The sequence below is a fragment of the Aythya fuligula genome, chromosome 2 (assembly GCF_009819795.1).
Source record: "Aythya fuligula isolate bAytFul2 chromosome 2, bAytFul2.pri, whole genome shotgun sequence".
Classification (NCBI taxonomy): domain Eukaryota; kingdom Metazoa; phylum Chordata; class Aves; order Anseriformes; family Anatidae; genus Aythya; species Aythya fuligula.
In genome coordinates this window covers 108,431,220-108,454,874 of record NC_045560.1, presented here as the reverse complement: position 1 = coordinate 108,454,874, position 23,655 = coordinate 108,431,220, and the positions used below count along the sequence as shown (strand labels likewise).

Sequence of the window (23,655 nt, the reverse complement as noted above, 5' to 3'; positions counted from 1 at the left end):
CGGTGAACTATGATTCACTATAAATTTTTGCAGAAGACAGACAGAAACAATTATTGATTTAAATCCACACTATTTTCCTTTATGGATATAATTTATTTGATTGCTTTAGGAAAGCTCTCCATTTTAGAATCATTTAGAAGAAAACACTAATACCCAAACTATCAATTTGTACAATTTTCATGAGAATTTGGTCTCTTTTAAAATGATCCAGTGACATAAAAAATGACATAAAAAACATAAATTTGTCGTCTCTCTTGACTAAAGCTTTCATAAACAATTTAAGTATTTTCACTTTTAGTTGCATTTCTCCACAAAATAGTGTGATTGTAAGTGAACTAAGGAGTGGAAACCACAGATTTGTCTGTTTTCAAACAGTCATTGTTCTTTTTAATTAAATGTCAGATGCTCTCTGATGAGTTGCAAAGATTAGCTTAGGGCTAATTTCGCATGTGCTATTCATGATGAGTATATATACACATATATATGTATACACACATGCAATTATGTAAAGCTTCTGCAGGCCTAAGTTACAGTTCAGCAAAATATTCAAAGAACAGACCTACTGTACACACCTGAACACTTTCACTTAATACTAACAGGCTGAAATACTTTGCAAATTCAAAGCACAGGTAGTGGAGCCCCTTTTTGAAGTAACATTGAAATACATGGTCAAATCTACCATAATTCAAAAAAGCTCGTGCCAAAAGTGACCAAACACAGTTGTTAAAATACTTTCCTTAACTGGTGCCTTTGAGTGAAGGACAGAAAGAAATAGGAAAAGAAAATGTATCCCTCCATGGAGAGCTCTATATGATGTCGATGACTGACTTACTTGAGGGTGGTGAGCTCTGTAAGGGATGGCTGTGTGGCCTTAAGATAGCTCTCTCTCCGTGCAGCAATCTTTGGAGATGGCTTCGGACTTGTGTCTGAATCTCCACTGTCATCATCCCCCATGGCTTTGATGTAACTGCCACTACGCATTCGTCGGCAGGGAATCTCATCATCTTTCCCTCGTGGAGTGTATCCAGACCATTCATCTTGAGGAACCTGCAGTTATAAACACAATTCCCTTATTAGTACACTTTTCCCTGTTGTAATTGCACAGCAAGATTTGACCGTGCTAAGCTGCCACAGAAACATAACTAAAATTCACACAGGCAGGGGCCCATCCTCCATACCATTTGACTGTGCATTGTAGTTTGCAGTGGAGGCCCCCTTCTCTCCCTGTATAGTCACAAATGCCTCTGGAGCTATGCTATTTTCCAGTCGTTATCTTGAAGTTCCCAGAAATCTCTCTAACACAGGAGCCTCATATAGCCCTAATTCTGGGCTGGATAAATCTGTTTTTCTTTGGTGAATACCATTTTCATTCAAATGATTTCCAGACAGATTACAGAGCAATCTTGGTTCAGCTCAATGTATCGAATACACATGGCAAAGCAAGATAAAATATGAATCTCTAAATCACAGTCATTTCAGATAGAGTATGCATGGCTACATGTGAATCTGCACCCACCAGAATGATTTTGGTTAAAGACACACTTCAAGTTGGTATAGCTATGTAGTAAGCATCACAAAAGTATGTTTGCAACTTCAAAATTACAATAATGTAGCTTCTATAGCATAATTAGTGCAAATGGATTCTCATCAGCTTGCAGGGATCTTCCTTTTGAATTATGTTAGTCTGCATATCTGAGTCATAAAACTCTCTATTCCTTTATTTTTCTTATTATTATTAACATTCATTATTTCTTTTGATCTGAAGCAAGTTCTGTCCACTCTTTGCAATGGAGATCTGGAACACCAAGAATGTGTGTTCACAAGATTTTAGGACACAGCAAGGGACAGTCCAAGAGCACCGTTATCATGCCCACTCATCCTCTCCCTTGCTTGCTCTTGGGGCTTCTGGCCATCGTAAACCAACACCTGCACTTCTGTAACAGCAGAAACAACATGCAGTGGAGCAAGGTTCTTGAAATAACTGTCCTAAAGTTATTTTGCAGATCCTTTACTATTTTATAGTAAGGGTGCAACTGCAAAAGCACATTTCAGTTAAGCATATTAATGTTAGATTTAAATAAATGTAGTTACGGATTTCTACTTGTTCACTACTTTTTTGATTAAACATAGAGTCTCAAATCAGGTTTACTAAAAATTTTCCAACAGCTTATAAATACTAACTGCTAACAGGACAATCAAAAAATGTGTCTTTTCTATGAAAAGTTTGCTCCTCAACAACATTTAACTTCTGGTGAGTACCTTGTGCATCCATTGCTTCATAAACTTCAGCCATACCATTTACATGCCATCTTGTTTAGAAAATCATAACTTACTTCAAGAAGGACCTTAAGGGGTATGAATATATTTCAAAGTCTTTTTTTTTTTTTTTTTTTTTTTTTAATACTTGAATGATGGCATGCAGTAATCAGTATTGGTAAGAAGTAATTGAATAACTATACTTAAAAGCACTTGCAATATCCTTCTTCTAGTAAAGGGGAAGACTCTAAGTACTAGAGTATTACAAGCTAAGAGTACAAAGCATTTACAGAACCCACTGGAGGAAAAGAGTTGAATATACAGTTCTGATAAACCTCAATTTCAAATAAAAAACATATGCAATGTTTCAACTTTTAAGTTTATGCCTAGATCACAGGCCTGGACAGCTGATGATGTCTTTTTTGGGTGTGTACATCTTCTCAATGTGCAAATGAAAATAATATTTTCTAGTGGATTTGATTTTGATTTTTGACATACAGGAACATTTTACACTCCTCCTCCAGCACACTTATGACAGACAGACAATAATATTTTTTCCAGGTTTGATGCTTGCATTGCTCTTAGGGCTACAGCATCAGCAACCAGAGAAAATACAATCCGTGCTTATAACATCCCTCATCTACACCTAGGAACCTGCAGCTCCTGCTTGTCAACCTTGACTTTTCAAATGACTTGTACAAGAAAGAAGTTAATAGAGGATTTGTAAAACCAAGCTTTGCTGACATTTTGATGAAATGCTTTCCAATCACTCTTCAGGCAGATATTTAATAGCTAGGAGTATGTAGAGAATCTGTGACTTCTCATAGGACATATACTTTAATCTGTTTAATATTTTATTCATTATGATTTAGTAAAAGATCTGTGATTTTTCTCATTAAAATAAATTAGTCAATTAGTCTTTAATGCACTAAATAAAATATGTTGGTATAACATTAGGGTTTGTGTCTCCAAATGAGCAAAAGTCAGAGGAGTTAAAGTTATTATACTCACACAGCACCCGTAATATAGGCAAACTGAACACTTGTAGATTTATTAAATTACAGACATACAGTTAAATTTAGTGCTGTAGTTTTTAGCTGCTCTACAGATGAGATATAGCTGCTCTGGGCACTATAACTCAGTTTCCTGAGTTCTGTTGTCAATAATCCCATATAAAAGTACATATAATACCTTTCATCCCAAAGCTTCTCAAAATTGATTTAGATACAACAGACCAAGTTTCGAAAGCTGGTTGCAATGGATTTGCCACAAAACATCCTATTTACACATGCAAACACTGTGGACAGATAGAAATGTACTGTGATGAGCTGTGAAAGCTCCAGCTGCACAAATTACATGAGATGATAAGGAGGAAGTCTCCAGTTTGAGCTCTCCTGGCTCAGGGAAGTAGGGCAGTTTATGAATAACAGCACACTATCTTTTTAGTAGCTCCTTGGCCTTTTAAACAGAAAGTTGCAGAAAGAAAAGCTGAGTTGTTCACATAGAGAGCAGGGACAAAGCAATCTCAAGCCACAAGCCCAGTGGGTGTTTTGTGTACTGAAAGCTACTTGCATGTGCAAAAATAAAGAAAATTATACAAATAACAACACAAGTCCCATTACCAAATCACAGTTTTAAGGATAAACCCTGTATGGGCCAAAGAGAAAAGGATGCCTGTAGTTAGGAAAAACACCCAGAGTTAGAGAACAACCTAAAAAAGAGAACAGTCTAAAGAATCAACCCAGCTGTATAGAATTTCAGTTTAAACATTGAGAAAAGCAAAGTGTTTGTACAAACTATCTTAGCTGCCTAGGCAAAACTTCAGTAGAATTATGTAATAGATATTTAACTACAAAGGTGGGGACATCTACTATTTTGTTTAAGCAGTTTGAGCAGTTTTATTGCAGATATGTAGATATTTATTTATTTATTTATTTATTTTCCATTAAGGTTTCAGTATTTAAAAGAACAACAGGGGTCCAATTCCCCTCTATTTTAAATCAGTTTCATAGGAGCTGGAAACCCTGATTTCAGAAGATGGAGTAGGAAAAAGCAGTGTAACTGCTTGAGAGCACTAGCGAGGTAAAGAAATGCTTTAAAAGTAGTAGATTTTTGCTTTGGCTATTAACAATTATAATGCTTTTTATGAAAGGATCTCAGAGCACTGTCTGTTTATTACTTGAGTAGGACAAACAACACTTAAAGCTCAACATTTCCTATTATTATAACTATTTTATAATAAATAAAAGAAAATAGAATCATAAAATGCTAACTTTTTTATACTTCTGTGTCTAAAGACAAATACCTCAAGCAATACTTGCTAAAAGAAGTGACCTGATTTTCAGAGTTGCTTTCTTTGGTGGCTAATACAAATGGCTGTAGCTGCTTATAGCTCACAATCCAATTTACTGTCAAACAGAAGTGTTTGTATCATGGGAAAGAAGAAAAATATAAAATTCTAGCTGAAATAAAATTAGGAAAATAAAATTGGTCACATTATTTCCTGAATTCTTTTCCTTCTTTTCCTATTCTTTTCCTATACATGTGATACTGAACATACTGTAGCATATTTCCTTCTGTTCTGGAAAATGCTGGGAGAAGTATCTATATGAACCTCCATCTCTTTTTTATTTGATTTTTTTTTTTTTTTTTAGTCAGGAAGTCTGCCTAGATTTTCCTTCTTTGGACTATTGGACTTCACTTGAATGTCCAATATTATATCTTGCAAGGTCACATACTGTGCTTCATGCAAGTGCATATGCACAGCAATTACTGCCTTGGAGGATTAATGGCATTGACATACCTGAGACAAAGCTGTTTCATGCTTTTAAGAAAATCATGTTATCCAATTACCTTGGCAATTTCATTTTTTCACTATCAGAATATCAAGCAGATACATGACTCCTATGATTGTTTCTACTCTCATGAAAGAGGTGGAAGAGCTAAACTCAGATCTAACAATGAACATCATTGTTTTTATTAAAATGGGACTATTATCATTCATAGTACTGAACTAATAGAGATCCTGGAAACATTTCATTCTAATCTTTAAGATCATATACAATTTTCTTTACACACCTAAAAATCAAGAGTGTCCTTTAATCATACATAAAAGCCCAGTGAAACAGAGAATCATTATTACTTGAAATACATACAAAATATTCAGCAATGGCCTTTAAGCCAGGCAACTTACTGAATTTATGACTTCAGTTCTTCGCTATATACCTGGAAATAAAATGTTTGTTACAAGTATGAAAACTAAGTTTGACTATGTTTTCTTTCTTTTGATTAAATGGTAGATATGTTTTTCTAAACAGAACAGACTATACAGATAACACTGCCACCAGCCAACATCTTACCTAGATTCAGTTTCATTTAGTGTATTGTTTACCTATCCTGATCTTTAAATAAATTTATGGACTTCTGGAAGTGTTTACACTGTTGTTAGCCAGGCTGGATTGACTGGTTATTATTATTATTATTATTATTTTAAATTTATTTTTTAATATATATAAAGGAATAGGATTTTTCTATCAGATAATCTAGGACCCTGAATAAAGAAACTAAGCAAACAGGTATACTGGCCCCACAGTTTCCAAACACTCATTTTAGCAGCTCACACTTAGTGGTATGTGAAATAAGCCTAGCATGTAAGGACAAAGATAAAGAAAACATTTTTTTTTTATTATTTATTCAAGCTTTAACAAATAAAAAATAGAATATCTAATATTTCTAGTTTCCTTCCTTTTACCCAGAATTGTTTTCAACTTACCTTATTGGATGAAATAGCAAAGAGACTGTCTCTATAGCAAATTAAGTTCATTATTGATCTCTAGTTTGATTTGGTTTATTGCAGCTGAAAGCATAAAAGCTTCTCCCTGTGCTTTGCCAAAGCAATGTGGATGACTATAGAAGTAAACACAAGGACTGGAAGGGAGTGGCTAACCATTGCTCACAGCAGTAGACTTGTAACTTTAGCTTTCTATTAGTATGCAAATACTTAATGAAATGAAATCACACAACTGAAGAACAATGCTTAATGACTGCTCAGTGCAGATTTTCAAACCCATGCAATTTGGTTTTCTTAGCCATTATTATGCTTCTTCTGTGTGTTGTTAAGGAAGTTTCAATTGCTATCTTCCACTTACTAAGCCTATTCCTAGCACTCATGAATATTGAATTAATCAGACCAATAAAGATAAGCAACATTTCAGTCTATCAACCTGCATGTGTTAAGAATCTCTGAAGTACACAAAAAAACAAGGAAGCCTTGCAAGCCTCGAACAATATATGTTTAGCAAGCTTCAAGAGTTTTCAAAAAGGCAGACAAGAATATTCGTACCATTTAGGACAAACTTAACAAGTTCAGTATCTGCAGTAATTCTTGCTTTAACTTGTATGATTTCAGCAGTCTGGTTCTATTACAAATTCAATTAATTTAGCTGACTTATCTTCATGTTGTTTTACATGAAGAGTATTTATAGCCAGGACAAAGAACCTGCCTGAGATAGAACATTACCTCCTCAATCCTGAGGCTGCAACCTGCATCAAACCTGAATGAGCACTGTGAAGAACTGCAATCTTCCTTACCTTAATGGTAGTTTGAAAAGGCAGTGTGAATACTCAGAGTAAGTCAATAGACAAACTTTTTCAAGTACTGCTACAGTTTATCATTTTCATTTGTTAAAAGATGCCTTGACCACTTGTGAATCTGATTCACAGTCTGTCTTGTGAAGAGGAATTTGTGTTTCCTCCACAGATAATCCCGACCTGACTCCAAAATCAATTTTCTCCTGCTGTTTTACACATAAAAGTCCAACAAAGAGTGAAGAAGGCCACTTGGACACAATGATTACAGCCAAGGGCCTTGCAACTTTGCCACTCCCAAACATTCTGCAGAAAGGACGACAAACAGCTATCACCTCTGTTATTTAAAATCGTGGAGCCTGAGTATAGGCCAGGACCACAGATTAAAACTCCTTTGTTGGTACTCATGGATGTTATTGTTTCTGTGGTAGAGGGCAAACATTCATTCTCATCTTTCTCTAAACCGTTAAAGCTTTCAGTTTCAGATGGCTAAAATGAGATATCACTCCTCACCCAGGAAGGACAATGAGAACCTACAGTATGACTGCTAATGTGAATACCAGTCCTTGAAAGGATAATTTCAATGAGTGGAGAAATGTTCTTTCACCAATAGATGACTTTCTTGGGGTGAAAGTCATCTCCCTAGTCACTTCAGCTCCTGCATACAGTGACTAGCTAGCATCAAAAACCAATGCTGTTAAAGAAGATGTCATTTTACCTTTCTTTCACTGCATAAAACCACAAGCCCACTATCAAGCTGGCAAGAAAATGGCTCATGGATAGAGAACATGTAGCTGAATCTGAAATCCCTGGAAGAGAAACAGATGTGGTGGAGAGTGTATTTTGAGGGAAACAGCCATGATGCTGTTTCTGTTGGCTGACTATAACTAGATAATCTCTAATGCTTTGCAAATGTCTCACTCACACAGGCAACGACTGTAAGTAATGCAGTTAACCTACCATCTCTGGCTGGCTATTAGCTTCTGTCATATTTTAGTATACAATGGCCAGACTTCACTGAGATGTCCACAATGCTTTCTTTTGGATTACAGCAATGAATTATATCTGTGTAAGAAGCCTTTATTCAGCTCTAAAGAAATTTTACTGGTTTCAGAATTTAATAGGATGTCTCAGTGACCCCAAACTGTCACCTCTGCTCTATCTCAGTGGCTAATCAAGGTCACGGTCTTGACTCTCTTCTGCTGGAAACTGAATTGCTAGAGTATAGGAAATCTAGAATTGTTTCTAACAAACTGATCAGCAGGCTGCATTTATGTCAGTAAAGCAAAATTAGTCAGAAATTTATTTGCATGAAAAAACAACTTAAGGTCTCTGGAAGCCTTGGCCTATCAAAGCTGGCACAGTGTCTTATCCATTTTCATGGCACATTGCCTAGCCTTTGGTAAGAGAAATATTTATTTATCAGAAGTCATATAATCTTTCTACCCAAACAAGACAGTCCATTGCACAAACTCAGTGTAAGCAGATGAGAGGAGAAAGCATGTACAGAAACATCAGATTAATGTTCATGTTGTTTAATTCATTATTAGACAGAAGGTTAGCTGTGCAACAAGCACAGTGCTGGAGACTTTGAAGAGCTGAACAGAGACCATTGCCAGCTGCCTCCAGCTCAAACCACTCGTCTATCATGGTGGTATTCCCCACTCAAGATCTGTGCTACAGATTCCATTCTTGAAACAAACAAACAAAAAAATCAACAGCTGGATGTAGGAAAAATATTCTTTATTATTTAGCACTGAATAAGGAAGGCATGTCACCACTCAGTGCTTTTTTTCCCACTTACTGTGCAAGTTTCCATAAGAAATGTTAGGGATTTTGAACTCTGATACAGAATGAAATGATCTTATTTGCTGGACTGGCTTTGTGTTGAAGATTTTGGTAGAGTTTTATTTATTTATTTATTCCAGGTGAATTTAATGAAAATAAACAGAACACTCCAGATATTTAAGGTTGCAGAAAGGCTCAACTCCAGGTCTGAATCAAGTTTTATCCATGTTTGTACCAAAATGAACTGTAGTAGATAATAAATGCTGGCTTAAATGCATCCATAACTTTCACAAATGTTTCTGACAATAACACTATATGTAACATAGTGTTGCACAAGCATGTTGCTAAATCCTCTATACTGTATGCTAGCAACACAAAAAAGAGATTCAGCAAACAGAATTATGTTCATTAATGAATGCACTGTGAGAACATAGGGATGTTAACAGAATGAACCAAAAGTAATTCTTCAAGTTAATCTAGAAGAAATAACATCAGTGCCAGTATTTTCAATATTAAGAAGTTACAGAATGGTGTTAAAACCAGCGGATAGAAAAATACCAACTTAAGGAGCATGAGCAGATAAAATTGCAGCTAAATGTGAAGTACTGACATTGCCATAGAACAACTCTCTTAGAACTTAGGTGGCCTCCATTTCTGCATTACTCAGATGCCAAAGGTCTGTTCAGGCTTTAATTAACTGAATGAGAACACAGCAGTTGTTAAGGTGAAATATGTAGCAATATCATTCTCATCATTCTTTCAGCTGACAATTTTTTAGAAAGGTAAATTAAAGGACTGAGAGGATGAAGAGGATGGCTATACTGAAATAATCTTCTAAATTTTTCTCCCAGTGTAGTAAAGGCATATTGTAGGTAGAATGTTTGTAGGTTGGCTAAATAACCAACACGTAGGCTTATCAGAATTATTTTTATTTATATATATATATCTTTAAAAAACAGGTTTTGCTTTATTTATAATTCCAATTGCCCCCAAATTTCATAACTTTATTCATTATTCATGTTAACCATCCTTAAACACTTTTAAAACTGGAAATAAATTAGCTTCATGTGAATTATATATATATATTTTTTTTCAGTTTTAATATAGCTAGTAACTAGTTTATTAATAAAGTATGAACATTTAACAATTTCTAAATATTTTCATGATTTTTTTGTTACCTGGAATACACCTAGAAAATGTTATAATGTTTGACATCTTATTTCAAAATTGCTTGTTTAAATGGTTTCACTAGCTTTACTGAGACATATGTGTCATATGAGTTGAGTGAAATACTTTGATACCTGATACTGGCAAATCACAGGGGTAATTATACATGCTTCATCTGATGTATGAAAATATTCATTAATATTAGTGGACATTAAAATGCAACATCCATATACCTCGCAAGGATATACTGAAAGATTAATTTGAATATGGTAGTTATGACAGAAACACAGACAACACGAGTAAAGAAAAAGTAGAGAACAGCAGAAAATGCAGATCAACTTGCCCAGTTAAGCCCAATATAACAGACCTAACAAAGTTCTGTGTCATAAAGACAAACACACTGCAATTAACATGCTGCATTAACAAATCACATGACAGATCCTGATCCTTATAAGCATCCTGATTTGGGATAAGGCCTTACCTTGTATCTGGCCACCCATGGACACAGACAACAGAAAGATGCTGGGAATGAGCAGTATATCCTAAGAAACTATGGAAGTGCTTTGTTCCAAGACTGGAAAACAAGTCACTTTAACTATATCAGTTTCTTAACACTATAGGACATACTGCACATTACAGACAACCTTCCCATAGGAAAATGAGCGCCGTACCAACCGGAGTCGTTCGCCACTAGATCCAGCCTCTGAAAAACCAGGAAATGCTTATCACACCCCAAAACTTGGCTTACAGTTTTTATAGTATTTCCCATATTCTCCCACCAAAGGATTATTGATTCAAATGCAGAGCTCAGATGACTGCACAGTTGTCCCCACCTACTTCACTTCAGCTTTCAGGAGTAAACTTCCTTCCTCAGCCCTGAATATCTGACACAACTGACTTCAGTCTCATCAAATTGGGTCAAAAGAAAACACATGACTGACCCACATTAGAAGAAAAGAGGAATAATACAAAAAATGTCATCTTTTATATTCTTCTCCATCTCTTTACAAATGGACTAAGGACTACGGGAATAGTAATTACAGGGAATAATGAACAGCAAAATTATAATTAGAGACAAACTATGCAGTGTATTTGATATTCTATTAACTTCAACAATCATGAATTCATAGTGAAACAAAAGTGTCAGAAATATCTACCAGTGTATTTAGGCCCTATTGCTTGCAGAACAAAAGTCTGCTTATATTTCATGTTCTATACTTTTGCTTAATTTTAATTATTTCAAAGGTGAAGCTACCAGAGAAGTGGAAGCTGTCCACTGCCTTATAGATTATTCTCTATAAGGCAGGGAAATCTTTTTGAAGAATTTTGAGAAAACCACAGGTCTTTCTCACCTTCCTTCACGTTAGTGTGATTGCAAATCTGGATCAAATGAAAATATTTTTCTTGAAGTAGGAAGGAGCTCGATAAAGGACTTTATCTTTCTACTGTCCAGATCCTCATTTTTGAAAGGAGAAATGGAGAGAAGAGGGAAAAAGAACCCCATCCCCAAAATGCCGCTAAGAGGAAAAGGTTTACCTGATTGTCTTTAAACCATCCTGGGAACCAATAACCCTTTTTGAGATAACAGTCACAGAGTGGAGCCAAGCCTCCCTGATTCCTCTCTGCCCTTGAACTCAGAGGCTGGACACCGCACCTCAGCACCTGTACTGGAAGCGGAGCCTGCCGGGGTAAGGAAAGTCTGTGCGATGCAACAGGACACTGCACTCAGTCCAAATTCCAAGTTATGAGAAATAAGCCCATCTGTAACATGAACTACTGCCAGCTCCTTTCACAGAATGGTTATGTGGAAAATATCACACTAAGTGAGATAATTGTTTGTTATTTCCATGTCTTTACACTGAGAATTCATCCAGATACTTCAGTGGTAAAAGATGTTACAAGCAAATATGAACTCTATTTTATCTGTGATCTCTGATATACTCAGAGCTACCAGGACAAAGAAAATGTTTTTGTACCCTGAGTTGGAACATCACTCCTTTGTTGTGTCCAGATACTACCACAAGAACAGTTTTCGTGAGCAAAATAGTTGCTTCTTTTAAGGATCAGAGAGTTTATGTCCTGGGCTATAAACAATGACTTAAATTACAAGTGAGTTGATAAGAGCATCTATTTAACATTTAATGAGTTAAATAAAGCAACAAAGAAGCATTCTATTAATTGATGTCATTATCAGAGTTGTCCAGTACTGTCATGAATTTGCAGCTAAATAGCTTTTATCTCATTTAGTGCATTTCTAATTGTTTTAACAATGTAGGACACCAGCCCTTTGGTACAATGATTAGAAGGTCACCAGGAAAACAACAGATAATCTGAATACTGCTACAGCCCACTGACAGAGTGATACTCTGTTGTTGTTAACATATATTCATATAACAGGACAGCCAAAAGGCCTCAATTATGTTCCAGACCCCATTGTGCTGGACACTGGGGAAACACAAAAGGAAACAATGTCCAAGCCCTAGAGGGCTTGTAGAATGAAAAGATGAGTGATGCAATGAAGAGAAAGGCAATGGGATGCATTCAGCCTTACTTTTTATGATCTATACCTATTTTTTATCTTTTTATACTGCCAAGAGAGAATAATAATACTGACCTGCTCCCTTAAATCTACCCTGTTCTGTTTGAGTATTATTTCCAATGTTAATCAAGACCCGATTCAAATTTTTTTTTTTAAACAATTTCAGTCCAGTTACATTTCTCTGACTTTTACAAACAAGCATACAATTAGAAAAATGAAATGAAATAAATGAAATGAAATGAAATGAAATGGAAAACTAAAACAAAACTATGAATGTGAACATAAACAGTATGAGAAAAACAGTATGAGAAACACAGAATTTAGTTATTTTAATTCCTGCCCTTAACAGTTGTTGGACATATTTTCATACAGACACAGATAATGTCCTCTAATTCCACTTCAAGGGTCTATTCCCATCAGTTAAACATTGTCTAAAAGTCCCTATGGAGGTGTTCGTTTAAAGCCGATGCTGGCACAGTTTTTTGCTCTTTTCTAGCCATCTGGTCACAAACTGAGTTGTCAGCTATTTTATCAAAGCCTGAGAGGAAGATCAAAGGAGTAAACAAAAACATCAACAAAGAAATCTCAAGGTCCAAAGTAATCACAACAATTGACTCTAAAGTAATAATTTATTGTCCCTCACAGAATTCAGACAAAAGAGACTTAATACAACAAATCTGAAAAGGCTGTAACCTTAGGCTATTCTGAAACCCCTGTCCCTCCCCAGTCCATAAGAACAGCTGTAAACATACTCTTAGCACTCTTATTATCCCCTGTCTTCACACTCCACTCTCCCAGTAATTAATAGAAAATACACCGATCCACTTCTTTACATTTAAAGCTTAGAATCCCAGATGCTGGCATTCAGAATTATTTTGCATGCCATTCAATAATACCTTTTAAGATCAATTTTTAAATGTGTATGCCTCGGTCCTACGCTTTTTCTGCGTACTGGTTTAAACAACAGAATGTGAAAGCTGACTGTATCATTAAAGCACCCATATGAGAAAACTCCTTACAGTTTCTATACAAATAGACAAGAGTCCCACTACATTAAAACGAAACCAAATTGTCTCAGCAAACCTCTTTTTTCCTCATGGTCTTCTCTCTTCTCTGTGCAACGTTGTTCCATCTTACACATACACTTAGATGTGCCATAAGTGCTCCGTTTTAAAGTGCAAAAAAGCTATCCACAGCTCCCCTAAGAATGAAACTGTTTTAATATTTTCTGATCCATGTTCCTGCCACAAACATTCACCGGCAGTATGATAGCTCCAAGAGCAGACATCTGATTCTTGACATTTAAAGATACAATACTGGTGAAAAATAGTGACGCTGTATTAACTGCAAACAGCTTGTGAGGGAGTAGGTGATGTACTCCTAAAATGTATAATCAGAACAAGCAATAATTTCAACCTTTTGCTTTTATATTTTTGACTCAAAGCCATGAGAAAGAGGAATAGCCAGATAAACAAATCTGGACACTTTACAATAAGTATTTTATGAGAATTTATATGCTATGACAAAAAGGAAAGTAGATTGTTTTCCAACAGGATAAAGTATTAAGGTACCTCAAAGTTACTCAAAAGGGTCTCAGAAGCTTTCATAATAAAATAAGCAGCAAAAGAAGGCAAATCCTGAAATTACAGAAATCAAAGAATTTGTATCCTGGTAACATTCATTTAATTGACATTGTAATGCTAACTACAAGCACTACAACATCACATTCTCTATACCCCTACTGTGACTGCCTTATAAATTCAAAAAGTACACAAAGAGGTCTTATTTTTCCCACATGAAAAAATTAAGCCTGTTCTAACATGAACTGTTTCTTTGAAATATTGAATGCTGACAAAGAAAGAAAAGAGAAGAAAAAATAAAAAAGAAAAAAGAAAGTGAGAAAAAAAAGAAGAAAATGAAATAAAAAAAAAAAAAGCAGATTTATTTTTAATTTCAGCTGCATGGCCCCTTGTTTAGGGATTAGAAATCTCTCAGGAAAGATGAAATATCAGAACAAACCTCCATCCCTCACAAACACCTGTGACATGGCAGAGCACAGTTAACAGAAATCAGTTCTCCACACTGTACCTGGAGGTACTGACATGACCGTTCCTGTTGACACGTCTCTGACTTCAGCACTGTCTGGTCCATGTTAACTGATGCTTTCTGGTAAACTTCACGGGCTCTGCTCACGGTTAATGTAGAGGACCAAGAGCTTTTCTTCATTAACTGGGAGTCCAAATTCACAGGCAGGTTTGCACAGGTAGAGCACTTGACATCATTATTGCTTCTGGATGACTTCACAGTATGTTCACTAATAGTGTTATAGGCTTCCATAAAGTATTGGGAAGAAGAACGATCAGGACATCTTCCCATGGTCATGACCCCACTGGGACCATGATAAATGCAAACATCATTGTCCAAGTTGTCATCTGAACTCCACCATCCTGATGCATTGGATCTGGGCTTACCTTCTGATCGCCTTTCTTTACTCTTGCTGCGCTTCCCATACCTCATTGTCTGTGACTCCTCTGGGCTTGCTTTACTCCCATTGACACTCCCCTTGGATGGTCCCTCCAGTGAATGGGACTTGGTAAAGAGCTTTTGGACAGAATGAACCAGGTGCCGGATCCTCCCTGGGCTGTCGCTGCGGTGCTCCATGGCAGTCCGCTTGTACTGCAGAGTATGGTAGCCATCCCGATTCAGGGGCAGCTGCCGCTCAAACTGGTCCAAGAGGTTGGCAGGAATGCGATTAGTCTTGTTGGCAGTTCCATGGGGAACCAGAGCACACTCGTCCTTAAGTTCATGGTGCGAGTTGTAATGTCTCCGAGGAAACGTGCTGCTGGCAATCTGATCATTGTACGGCACCATACACTCTGCCTGAAAAGAGTTCCTTTGAGTGTAGTAAGGGTGGTCTGCAGGATGAGGGTCCACTGGGTTTAACAAATATGGCTTCCTGTCCGGGTGATGTGGCAGACTGTCACACGGAGGGTCACAGGTAACCCCATGATGATGACTACGGCTGCTAGATAATCCCTTCATCGTTGATGCAAAGCAAGTCCCAAAGTCATCTAATACGTATGGCTATGCAATGGGCAGGTCTCAGAGAAAGGCCTAAAAAAAATGAAATACAGCAGAGGCCATGAGATATTCAAGCTATGAGAAAACAACACGTGCATTTTTAGCATTCATTCTTACTATAAAAATAATTGGGATAGACCTTCTTGTATTCTTTTTCTCACATAATCTTTCCCATGGCAGTAGTGATACGGGATGCCTAAATAACATACAAACAAAATGATTTTGTTTTCACCAGCTAGAACACAGATGCAAGTACATTTTCTGATATTGAACTCGCCATTGCTTGTTAATCCACAGCAAGATAAGTATCACTGCCTGTACTCTAAAACCTCAGCCCTGAAAACATTCATGGGCAAAGGCCTTCTAGGAGGCCTTAATTGATCATCTGCATGCTTTCATGACCAAATAAGTGCATTAAGAGATTACATCCCTAATGGAGTATTTTGGGGTTACTTTGGGCCAAATGAAAGACATGGTGCAATTGCAGGAGAATTTTTCTCTGGCTTCAGTGCATATCTGTTCATGATTCAAGTGCAGTTTTACTTTATCTGTGTTGCCTGCTGGACTGTATCTTGAGACAGTGCCAAACATGATTTCTGTAAGTTCTTTTCAAATTAATAATAAAACAACAATACATTTCACTATCAAAATGAAGCCAGACCAGCTGTTTAATATTAGGTTCATTTGGGGTTGTATCTAATGTTTACTTACCCCTAAATGTAAAGAAAAAAAATCTTCCTCTCATAATGCATGGCTTGACTTAATTTTCCATAATTTTACAGAGCACTAAGCAGTGTTTAAGTATCCCTTCTCCCTATGCCATCAAGGGAATTGATATAGATAACACTCATACATTGCTTTAACAGTGTAAGGGATTTCAACACTTAATATCCACTTGCAGTTATTTGGCCCTGAAGTTTCTCACAGTGTTATAGACTGTTGTTTACTGCTAGTTGAAAAAGAAAATCTTCATCACATGTGATATAATAATCACATGGTTTGAAGCCAGATAGCCTCATTTCAGCTCTGCCACCAGCAAAAGGACAGACACAACTGTTGCTGCAATCTCTGAGCTATTAATGCATATATTACAGGGTTTCAGGACTTTCTTATGGTACCACCTCAGCTCCTGGTGGGCAGATGGGAGACATTAGAGTATGCCCTGTTGTACTGCACACAACTGGAATGAGAGTCACTCAGCTACCTTATTCCCTTCCAGAATGGCTAATCAAGTTTTACTACCAGAAATGTCAACCCTGAGATCTTTCCTAGAGTATTAATAGATACTGCAAAAAGCTTTCCCCTACTTTCTTTCAGTGTTCTCTCAGATACAGTTCGTGTTTTAACAGGTTGTAGACATTTTACCTACTGGTAAATTGGCAACAATTAAGTTTTCTAAAATAGCTTAAGTTGATGTCAGTCTGGAGAAGCCTACTTTACATTTCATCAGAACATATTTCATATTTTCTCCTGAATCTGTGGTAAGCTTTTTCAATATGTTTCAAAGTTAGAGTGGATGTCCTTCATTTCACTCCCCCTCACTGGATTCCTAAAATACAGAAAATGTTCATTCTCAGGAGACCCTGAATTTGAAAACCAGTTTTCAAAATACCACAAAAGGCACTTGAAATACTCCAAATGCATGAGTTCACTGGCTTACTTGAAGAGGACTAAGGTGCCATGGTCTGAGGCACTTATAAAGAACAAAAACTGTGTATCCAGAGAGCTGGCCTTGTCAATTATACTGAAGTGACAGTACTATAGTATATAATCTACCAGTTCTAAAGAGTTTTTATATCCCTAACAAAACTCCTTTAAAAATACAATCCATTAGAATGTGTAACAGACAACATCCAAGGGGATGTAGTAGTAAATCCATTACTTGAATCATTGAAAATATGGCTTGATCAAGAATATCCACTCAAGAACAATACCACCAAAGGATATAAAGACCAAATCAAAATCCTCCAATCTCTGTTATCTATGAATAGATATCTATCATACTTGAATGCTTGTGAGAGCAAGGCTTCAGCCAATTAATTTTTATTTAATTCCACTAACAATCATGAAAGAGCCCTCCAGATGATTAATCTTGATTATCTTAAGGCTAACAATAGATGAGTATGCCATATAAGATAAAAATAGTAGAAACTTGCCCCAAAGACATGAGAAAGACACAGAAGTACAGTAAAGTGTGTCATCCCCAGAACCAGTGATACATTTTCCTTTTTTTTTTTTTTTTTTTTTGTTATCTGTACGGCTATGAATTTTTCACTTTTTTATGCTGTGGAAAACTAGTATAGATAGACAAGGCCTACCAAAGGATCAATAATTTACAGAATAGTGAAGTCATGACAGGTACAGAGAACGTAATTGAATAATTAAGAACATGTAGTCTTAATATATTGATGAAGCAGAATGGCTGGGCTGAGGAAACACAAAAAACAACCTGATTTATAGGCTGGGACAGAACAGCTTGGGACATCTTGAAGGCAAAATGAGTTTAAAAGCTGTGGGTATGGTTTGACTGATGAGACCAGCAATGTTACAAGAGGTGTTTTGGATGGACTGGCAATATGGATGCTAAGGAGAAAGGGCAAGAAGTCTTAAAAAGTGAAAAAGTTTATGAAAAGTAACATGTATCTCTTATAGAGAAAAAGAATGGGCTTTCCATAAATCGTGGAGGTAGATTTAACAAACTTGGCTAAACACTGCTATATGAGCTTGCATGACATGTAGGATGGTGGAAATGTTTAAGAGAAAAGATAACATTTAGTTCTATACCCATTTTGAATCTGAGCTGTCAATGCATCTTCCATGAGGAAGTGCTGGAGGAAAAAGCAGAAAATAGATAGGATGATCTACCCAAAAGGAATTAGAGGAACAAACACAGGGAAAAACAGAGAAGATATGCTTGTGAAAGCATATCACAGAGTTACAACAACAAAAAAATAATAAAAAATTGAAGGTGGATAAAGCTTTGCAGGAACAGCAGATTGAAAAAAAGGAGTAAAAAAAAGAAGTAGCATAGAGTGACAGACAAACGAAACACAAAAGAAACGGCAACCACCAACCTGTGTTACAAGAAGGGGTGATGGTAAAGGTTTCAAAACCTGGGAAAAATTGTAATTCAGAGTAAAAACCATTTATTCCCAACTCCTATACCAGTGTATCTGTAAGAGTTTTTCTGCTACAACCACATGGAAAACCTTTATCGAGCTATAGACCCTGAATTTACCCTGTGCCATTTATGTTAAAAGACCATGAGAATTAACTAGATTGTAGACTTGCTTTACTTCAGTTACAGTATTGAAAGTGGAATGAATTAGAAACAAACAAAAATGTCCCAAGGTGCACCTTCCAGTAAGGAAAGAGCAAGTATGATGTGCTCTGCAGTGAAGGAATAAGTGGTGCTTCTCTTAAATATGTAGTGGGTAATTCTTCTTCATGGAAAAAAATAAAAATAACAGTACCTAAATCATCCTCACACCTCAGCCCCACTTTAATGTGTTAATATGTTCAAACATTTCTAGAATAAATAAACTTTACTGTCTCATCTAGTTCCATCAGTATTTTTCAAAAAGCATGTGTCATTTTCTATAATTGTGTTGGCTGAACCTATCAACAAATGTTTAGTTCAATTAACAGCTGGAGACAGGGCTACCTTATCGTGTCACGAATAGCTGAAAGGAAGCAAATTTAGACTTTTATTGTATTATTATTTTTTGGCCAAACTAGGAACATTTAATTACTCATGAAAGAAGGGAAGATAATTGACGAACATATTGCATATTAATAAACAATAGAAATAGCAATTCTACGGACAGCAGACTAAAAACACTTGATAGCATGGAGTAAATGAGATGTTAAATAGATACAGGATTGTGAGGTTGAAGAATGCTTATTACTTTCAGCATTCACATTCTGTTTGCTTTTGTTTTCTTGAGGATGCCCCAGGTAAGAAGGATACAAATGTATTCATCCTTGCTGCTAATATGGTGTCCCTAAAGCACAACAATTTGTTGGAATCACTTAGTGGCCAGAACAATGCATAATTAATTCTAATCTGAAAATTAAAGTGGAAATGCATACAAAATAACAAAACCTGAATGCATAAAGTACATAAACTTTCACAAATTTTATTTAACTAATCTGTATTGCTTACTTGTGTGTTCCAAATTTATTCAAAAAACATGTCTTCAAGAAACATATTCTTTCCTTTAGAAATATGTGAAATCCTTTCTCTAATAAAGGACTTGCTGATATGTTACATAACCCCTCCAATTTTATTGCACAAGACTGAAGAATTATGTTTCTTACATTGTCACAGAAAGCGGTGAAAAGCAGTGAGGTAGCAAATGATTTCACTAAAAACATGCATATATAGGTATATAGAAAGTAAGCAGATAAAACAGGATAATGTAGCAGGTAGTACAAAATGAATAATTAATAACTCAAAATGACTACTATAATCAAAAACGGTGTGTGGTCATTAGTGACTTATAAATCTTCATAATTAGAAATTTCTTTGATAGGGTCAATATGAAGAGTCAACACTGAATTTTATTTCAAAAATCTGAATATGTTGTGGCAGTTCAAGATTCAGAGCAATGTAAACTGCAATATGCAAAATATGACACGATGCAAAGTATAAGGTCAATAACTACTAAGACAATTGTCAGAATAGCAATGATATGTATGTCAGTGTGTGTAGCTTAATTAGAAAAACAAATGAGATATAACAACATACAGAAGGTGGTCAATGTAACTATATTATGTGCAACATGCCAACAGAGAAGCCCTAGTTAAACATCATCAGGACCACAGCATCTTAAGCTTAATATTGTGCTTGTTCAGAAACTAAGGAGTGAGAGATGTTGGATATTTTTTGTTCAGTGAATACAGTTCTAAGACACTTTTCAGTGAGTTAGATGACACTTCTGAATCCTCAACTTTGTGCCAGGTTCAGAAAGCAAAGGGCTGATGCACAGTAGGAAGGCAATATAAACATGTAATGTCCTATATATATGGCTCTGACTGAGGAAGGCATGTAATCACATGCACAAATTGGAACATGCATTTGGACCATATTGAGACTCATACCTTAGACCACAGTGTTTTTGTTTGTTTGTTTGTTTGTTTGTTTTAAAGAAATGCTGGGTTATTGTTTGAAGTGAGAAAACATAAAATATGCATTTATGCATTTTAGCAGTACGATTTGGAGTCATGCTCCCATCTTATGTACTATGGCAAACAAAGAAAGATTCTAATTTCCATATCGAACAACATAGATTCTCAGCATTTGCTTATTTATTTACTCACATGCTATGGGATGTTCCCTGGGAAATTACTTTCCCTCCTTCTTAGACTTTTACAAACACCAGGAATGTATGTTTATGCTGAGAATCAAACTTTCACATGCTCCTCACTTTACAGCGGATCACTTTATCCCAAAGGTCTTGATATTTTGCAGCCATTCTGTATGGCCTTTCTGTTATATTTCATCACAGTAACGAAAATTTAGACATCAATAAAAGGATATGTACTCTAAAAAGCATCTATCCACATATTTTATTAAAGGTGTTCAGAAGAAAATGAGGTTTCACATTATTTTTCTAATTGATTTTGGCATGTAATATGAAAGATACTGTGCCTTGGGTAAAACTCTCAAGAGAGTGTGTGCATTTTGCTTCCCTGTCAGCAGTCACACCAGGAAACCAATACTTACAATATAATTTAATTTTGAACAGGAGAAGGGGAATCATCAAGAGAAATGTTTTGAGCACTAACATAAACATTCTAACAGTAAGTGGGAGTAACAGGGAAAAAATGTAACTGAACTCTAGGTGACCTCAGAGAAGTTCCATGAGAACTGTATCCATACAGAAAAAAAAAACAGAGAAAGCCTCCCTCTTAAAAGATTTAATAAATAACAGTAATAATAATAAATCCTGTCTGCATCTAACACTCTAACACTCTTTAGTTTGTGCATACTTGTGGTGATAAGTTTCACATTTACATTTGATGACTGTTTTCATCCATGTGCTTTTGGTGAGAAGCTGTGGCGGTCAGTAACTGGGTATTATGTTCCTCGAAGGTTTAGGCTTATTTTTCTTTTCTTCATCTCTGTGGCTAATAGTAAGTTGATTCTTCACTGGGAGTGTCACAAAAACTGTAGTCATTAAAGAAACGTAGCGTGTAATTAATCTCTGAGTCATATCTAAATACATTACAAGGTCTGCAAGAATTTCGGCAGCAATATGTCAGCAACATTTTGACACAGACTGATTTTTTTCAATCCTGCTAGAAGTGTGACTGGCAATAGGCAGGATTGCATGCAAAAATCTTGGCTCTTCAAATTGAAATATTCAACTGTGATCATCTGCTCTTCCACTCTCCTCATTTGCACACACAATTAACAGTTAGCTTCTTAGAAATTCTGATCTGCTCCAGTGAGTAATAATATACTATGTAATTAGACTGCTCATACATTTTCTGTGGCATAGGACACAGAGTTGCTCTGACACACTAAGGTAAAGCACATTGATTGGAGAATCTGTGGTGAATTCCACCATGAATTCAGAACTGCCAATCAATATTTTCTTTTCTCAGAAAGAAGACAGTCAGGAGATTATGTCTGTGTAACATGCATGTAAGAATATTGTATGTATATATTAAGCCAGATCATTTGATAAATGGCATATACGCAGCATTGAAGAATATACCTCATATGTAAGTTTAGATATTGCATTTTATTCTTCTCATTCTGCAAGATGATGAAAGTTATGACCTTAAACTTGTTATTGTAATTTATTATTATTATTATTATTATTATTATTATTATTATTATTATTATTATTATTATTATTATTATTATTATTATTATTATTATTATTATTATTATTATTATTTTAAGCAGTATCTACACTGAGTTTCCAGAATGCTCTTTGGGCTGGGGAAACACGGAAAAAGGATGAAAAGGAAGATACTCCAAAATTTGGAACTAAGTTGTCATATACATATCTGGGTTACTCTCTTTTGGGTTTCCTACTGTCACGCCTAAAGTCTGCAACTCTAGAGACCTTTCACTTGCTTTCCTCATAGAAGATTTCTTAAAATGAAAGGACTACAGTCATTACTTTCTAGCAATTGCAGATAATGTGATGTAGAATGTTTCTCAGGATATCTCAGGATTGCAAAAGGAGGCAAGTGCCAGGGACATGCCACATGTTTCTACAGTACTGATGGCCCCTAAAAATAGAGGGGCTATCACAGAGGCAAAAAACAAAACAAAACAAACAAAAAAACATACAGAATTAAATAAGTGATACACATATAGATATTACAGATATATAGATCCTTGCATGCCAGTCACTTATGTATGCTGAAGGCTTAATTTTTTCTAGTTGGAATGAAATACTCAGCAGATAAAACCCACATGCAGTGTATGCAATGTGCAGTACTTTCCCTGTGAAAGTCAAGTAACTCCATGCTCTGCAATGTGGCCATGCAGTGAAAATGAACACCCTTGCACTAAAAAAGCACTCAAACCTCATGACAAGTACAATAATGTGACCAAGCAAAGGAGCCATTGTAGAATCCAGTGACTGTTTGCCAGTGATCTAATGGAAGCTGCCAGTCAAAGTCAGAACTTGCACTATTACACAGCACTCAGCTGCATGGCTCACTAATACGTTTTCTACCACATTATTACCTGCTCTGCAAGTCTTTAGCATGACATGTTTGCAATAGGAATTGTAGTTAAATTACTGCCTGATCTTTCCATGTCAGAAGTTTTCATGATCTTAATATCTTTTCTACTTGTATATTGAAGACATGATATTCACTGACAAGCCAAATAACTCACTGTTACAGCTTACAGCTTTGCATTCCTTATTATTTAGAAAAAAAAAGCTAAACATTATGTTAAATATTTCTTTCCCCAGAAAAGAGCACCCATGTAATTTTAATTTAATGAAACATCATTTTATGATACTCTACAGCTCCATTCTTACTCACAGACCTTGACCTCAACTAACAGAAATAGAGATTGATTTCCTTTAAAAATATTTTTTCAAGTACATTGTGCTCTTTTAAGTCCAAGCAAACGTGAATTCTACAAAAACATAAGATCACTAGGGTCTCTATGCTTGCAGATGGCCTCCCATCTTTGCTTTCAATTGGTAGCTCAGTTTGAGTGGTGTCACCCCTGAAAATCTGTTGTCAGTCCCAGAAAC

General features: G+C 35.9%; 1 protein-coding gene across 5 annotated transcripts in view; it reads right to left on the bottom strand.

The window, feature by feature from the left end:
* Positions 1 to 23,655, bottom strand: part of DLGAP1 (DLG associated protein 1) — a 412,639-nt gene that overhangs the window by 123,343 nt on the left and 265,641 nt on the right. For 3 of the 5 annotated variants that reach the window (XM_032181814.1, XM_032181816.1, XM_032181815.1), the window contains exons 3-4: positions 14,426 to 15,451; positions 833 to 1,047 (exon numbers count right to left, since the gene is read on the bottom strand). In XM_032181814.1, coding sequence (XP_032037705.1) covers positions 833 to 1,047; positions 14,426 to 15,379 — 1,169 coding nt within the window. In that variant the 5' untranslated portion in view covers positions 15,380 to 15,451. Of the gene's footprint in view, positions 1 to 832; positions 1,048 to 6,028; positions 6,080 to 13,420; positions 13,441 to 14,425; positions 15,452 to 23,655 lie in introns of those variants that run through there. The other 2 variants (XM_032181818.1, XM_032181817.1) reach the window with 2 other exon arrangements.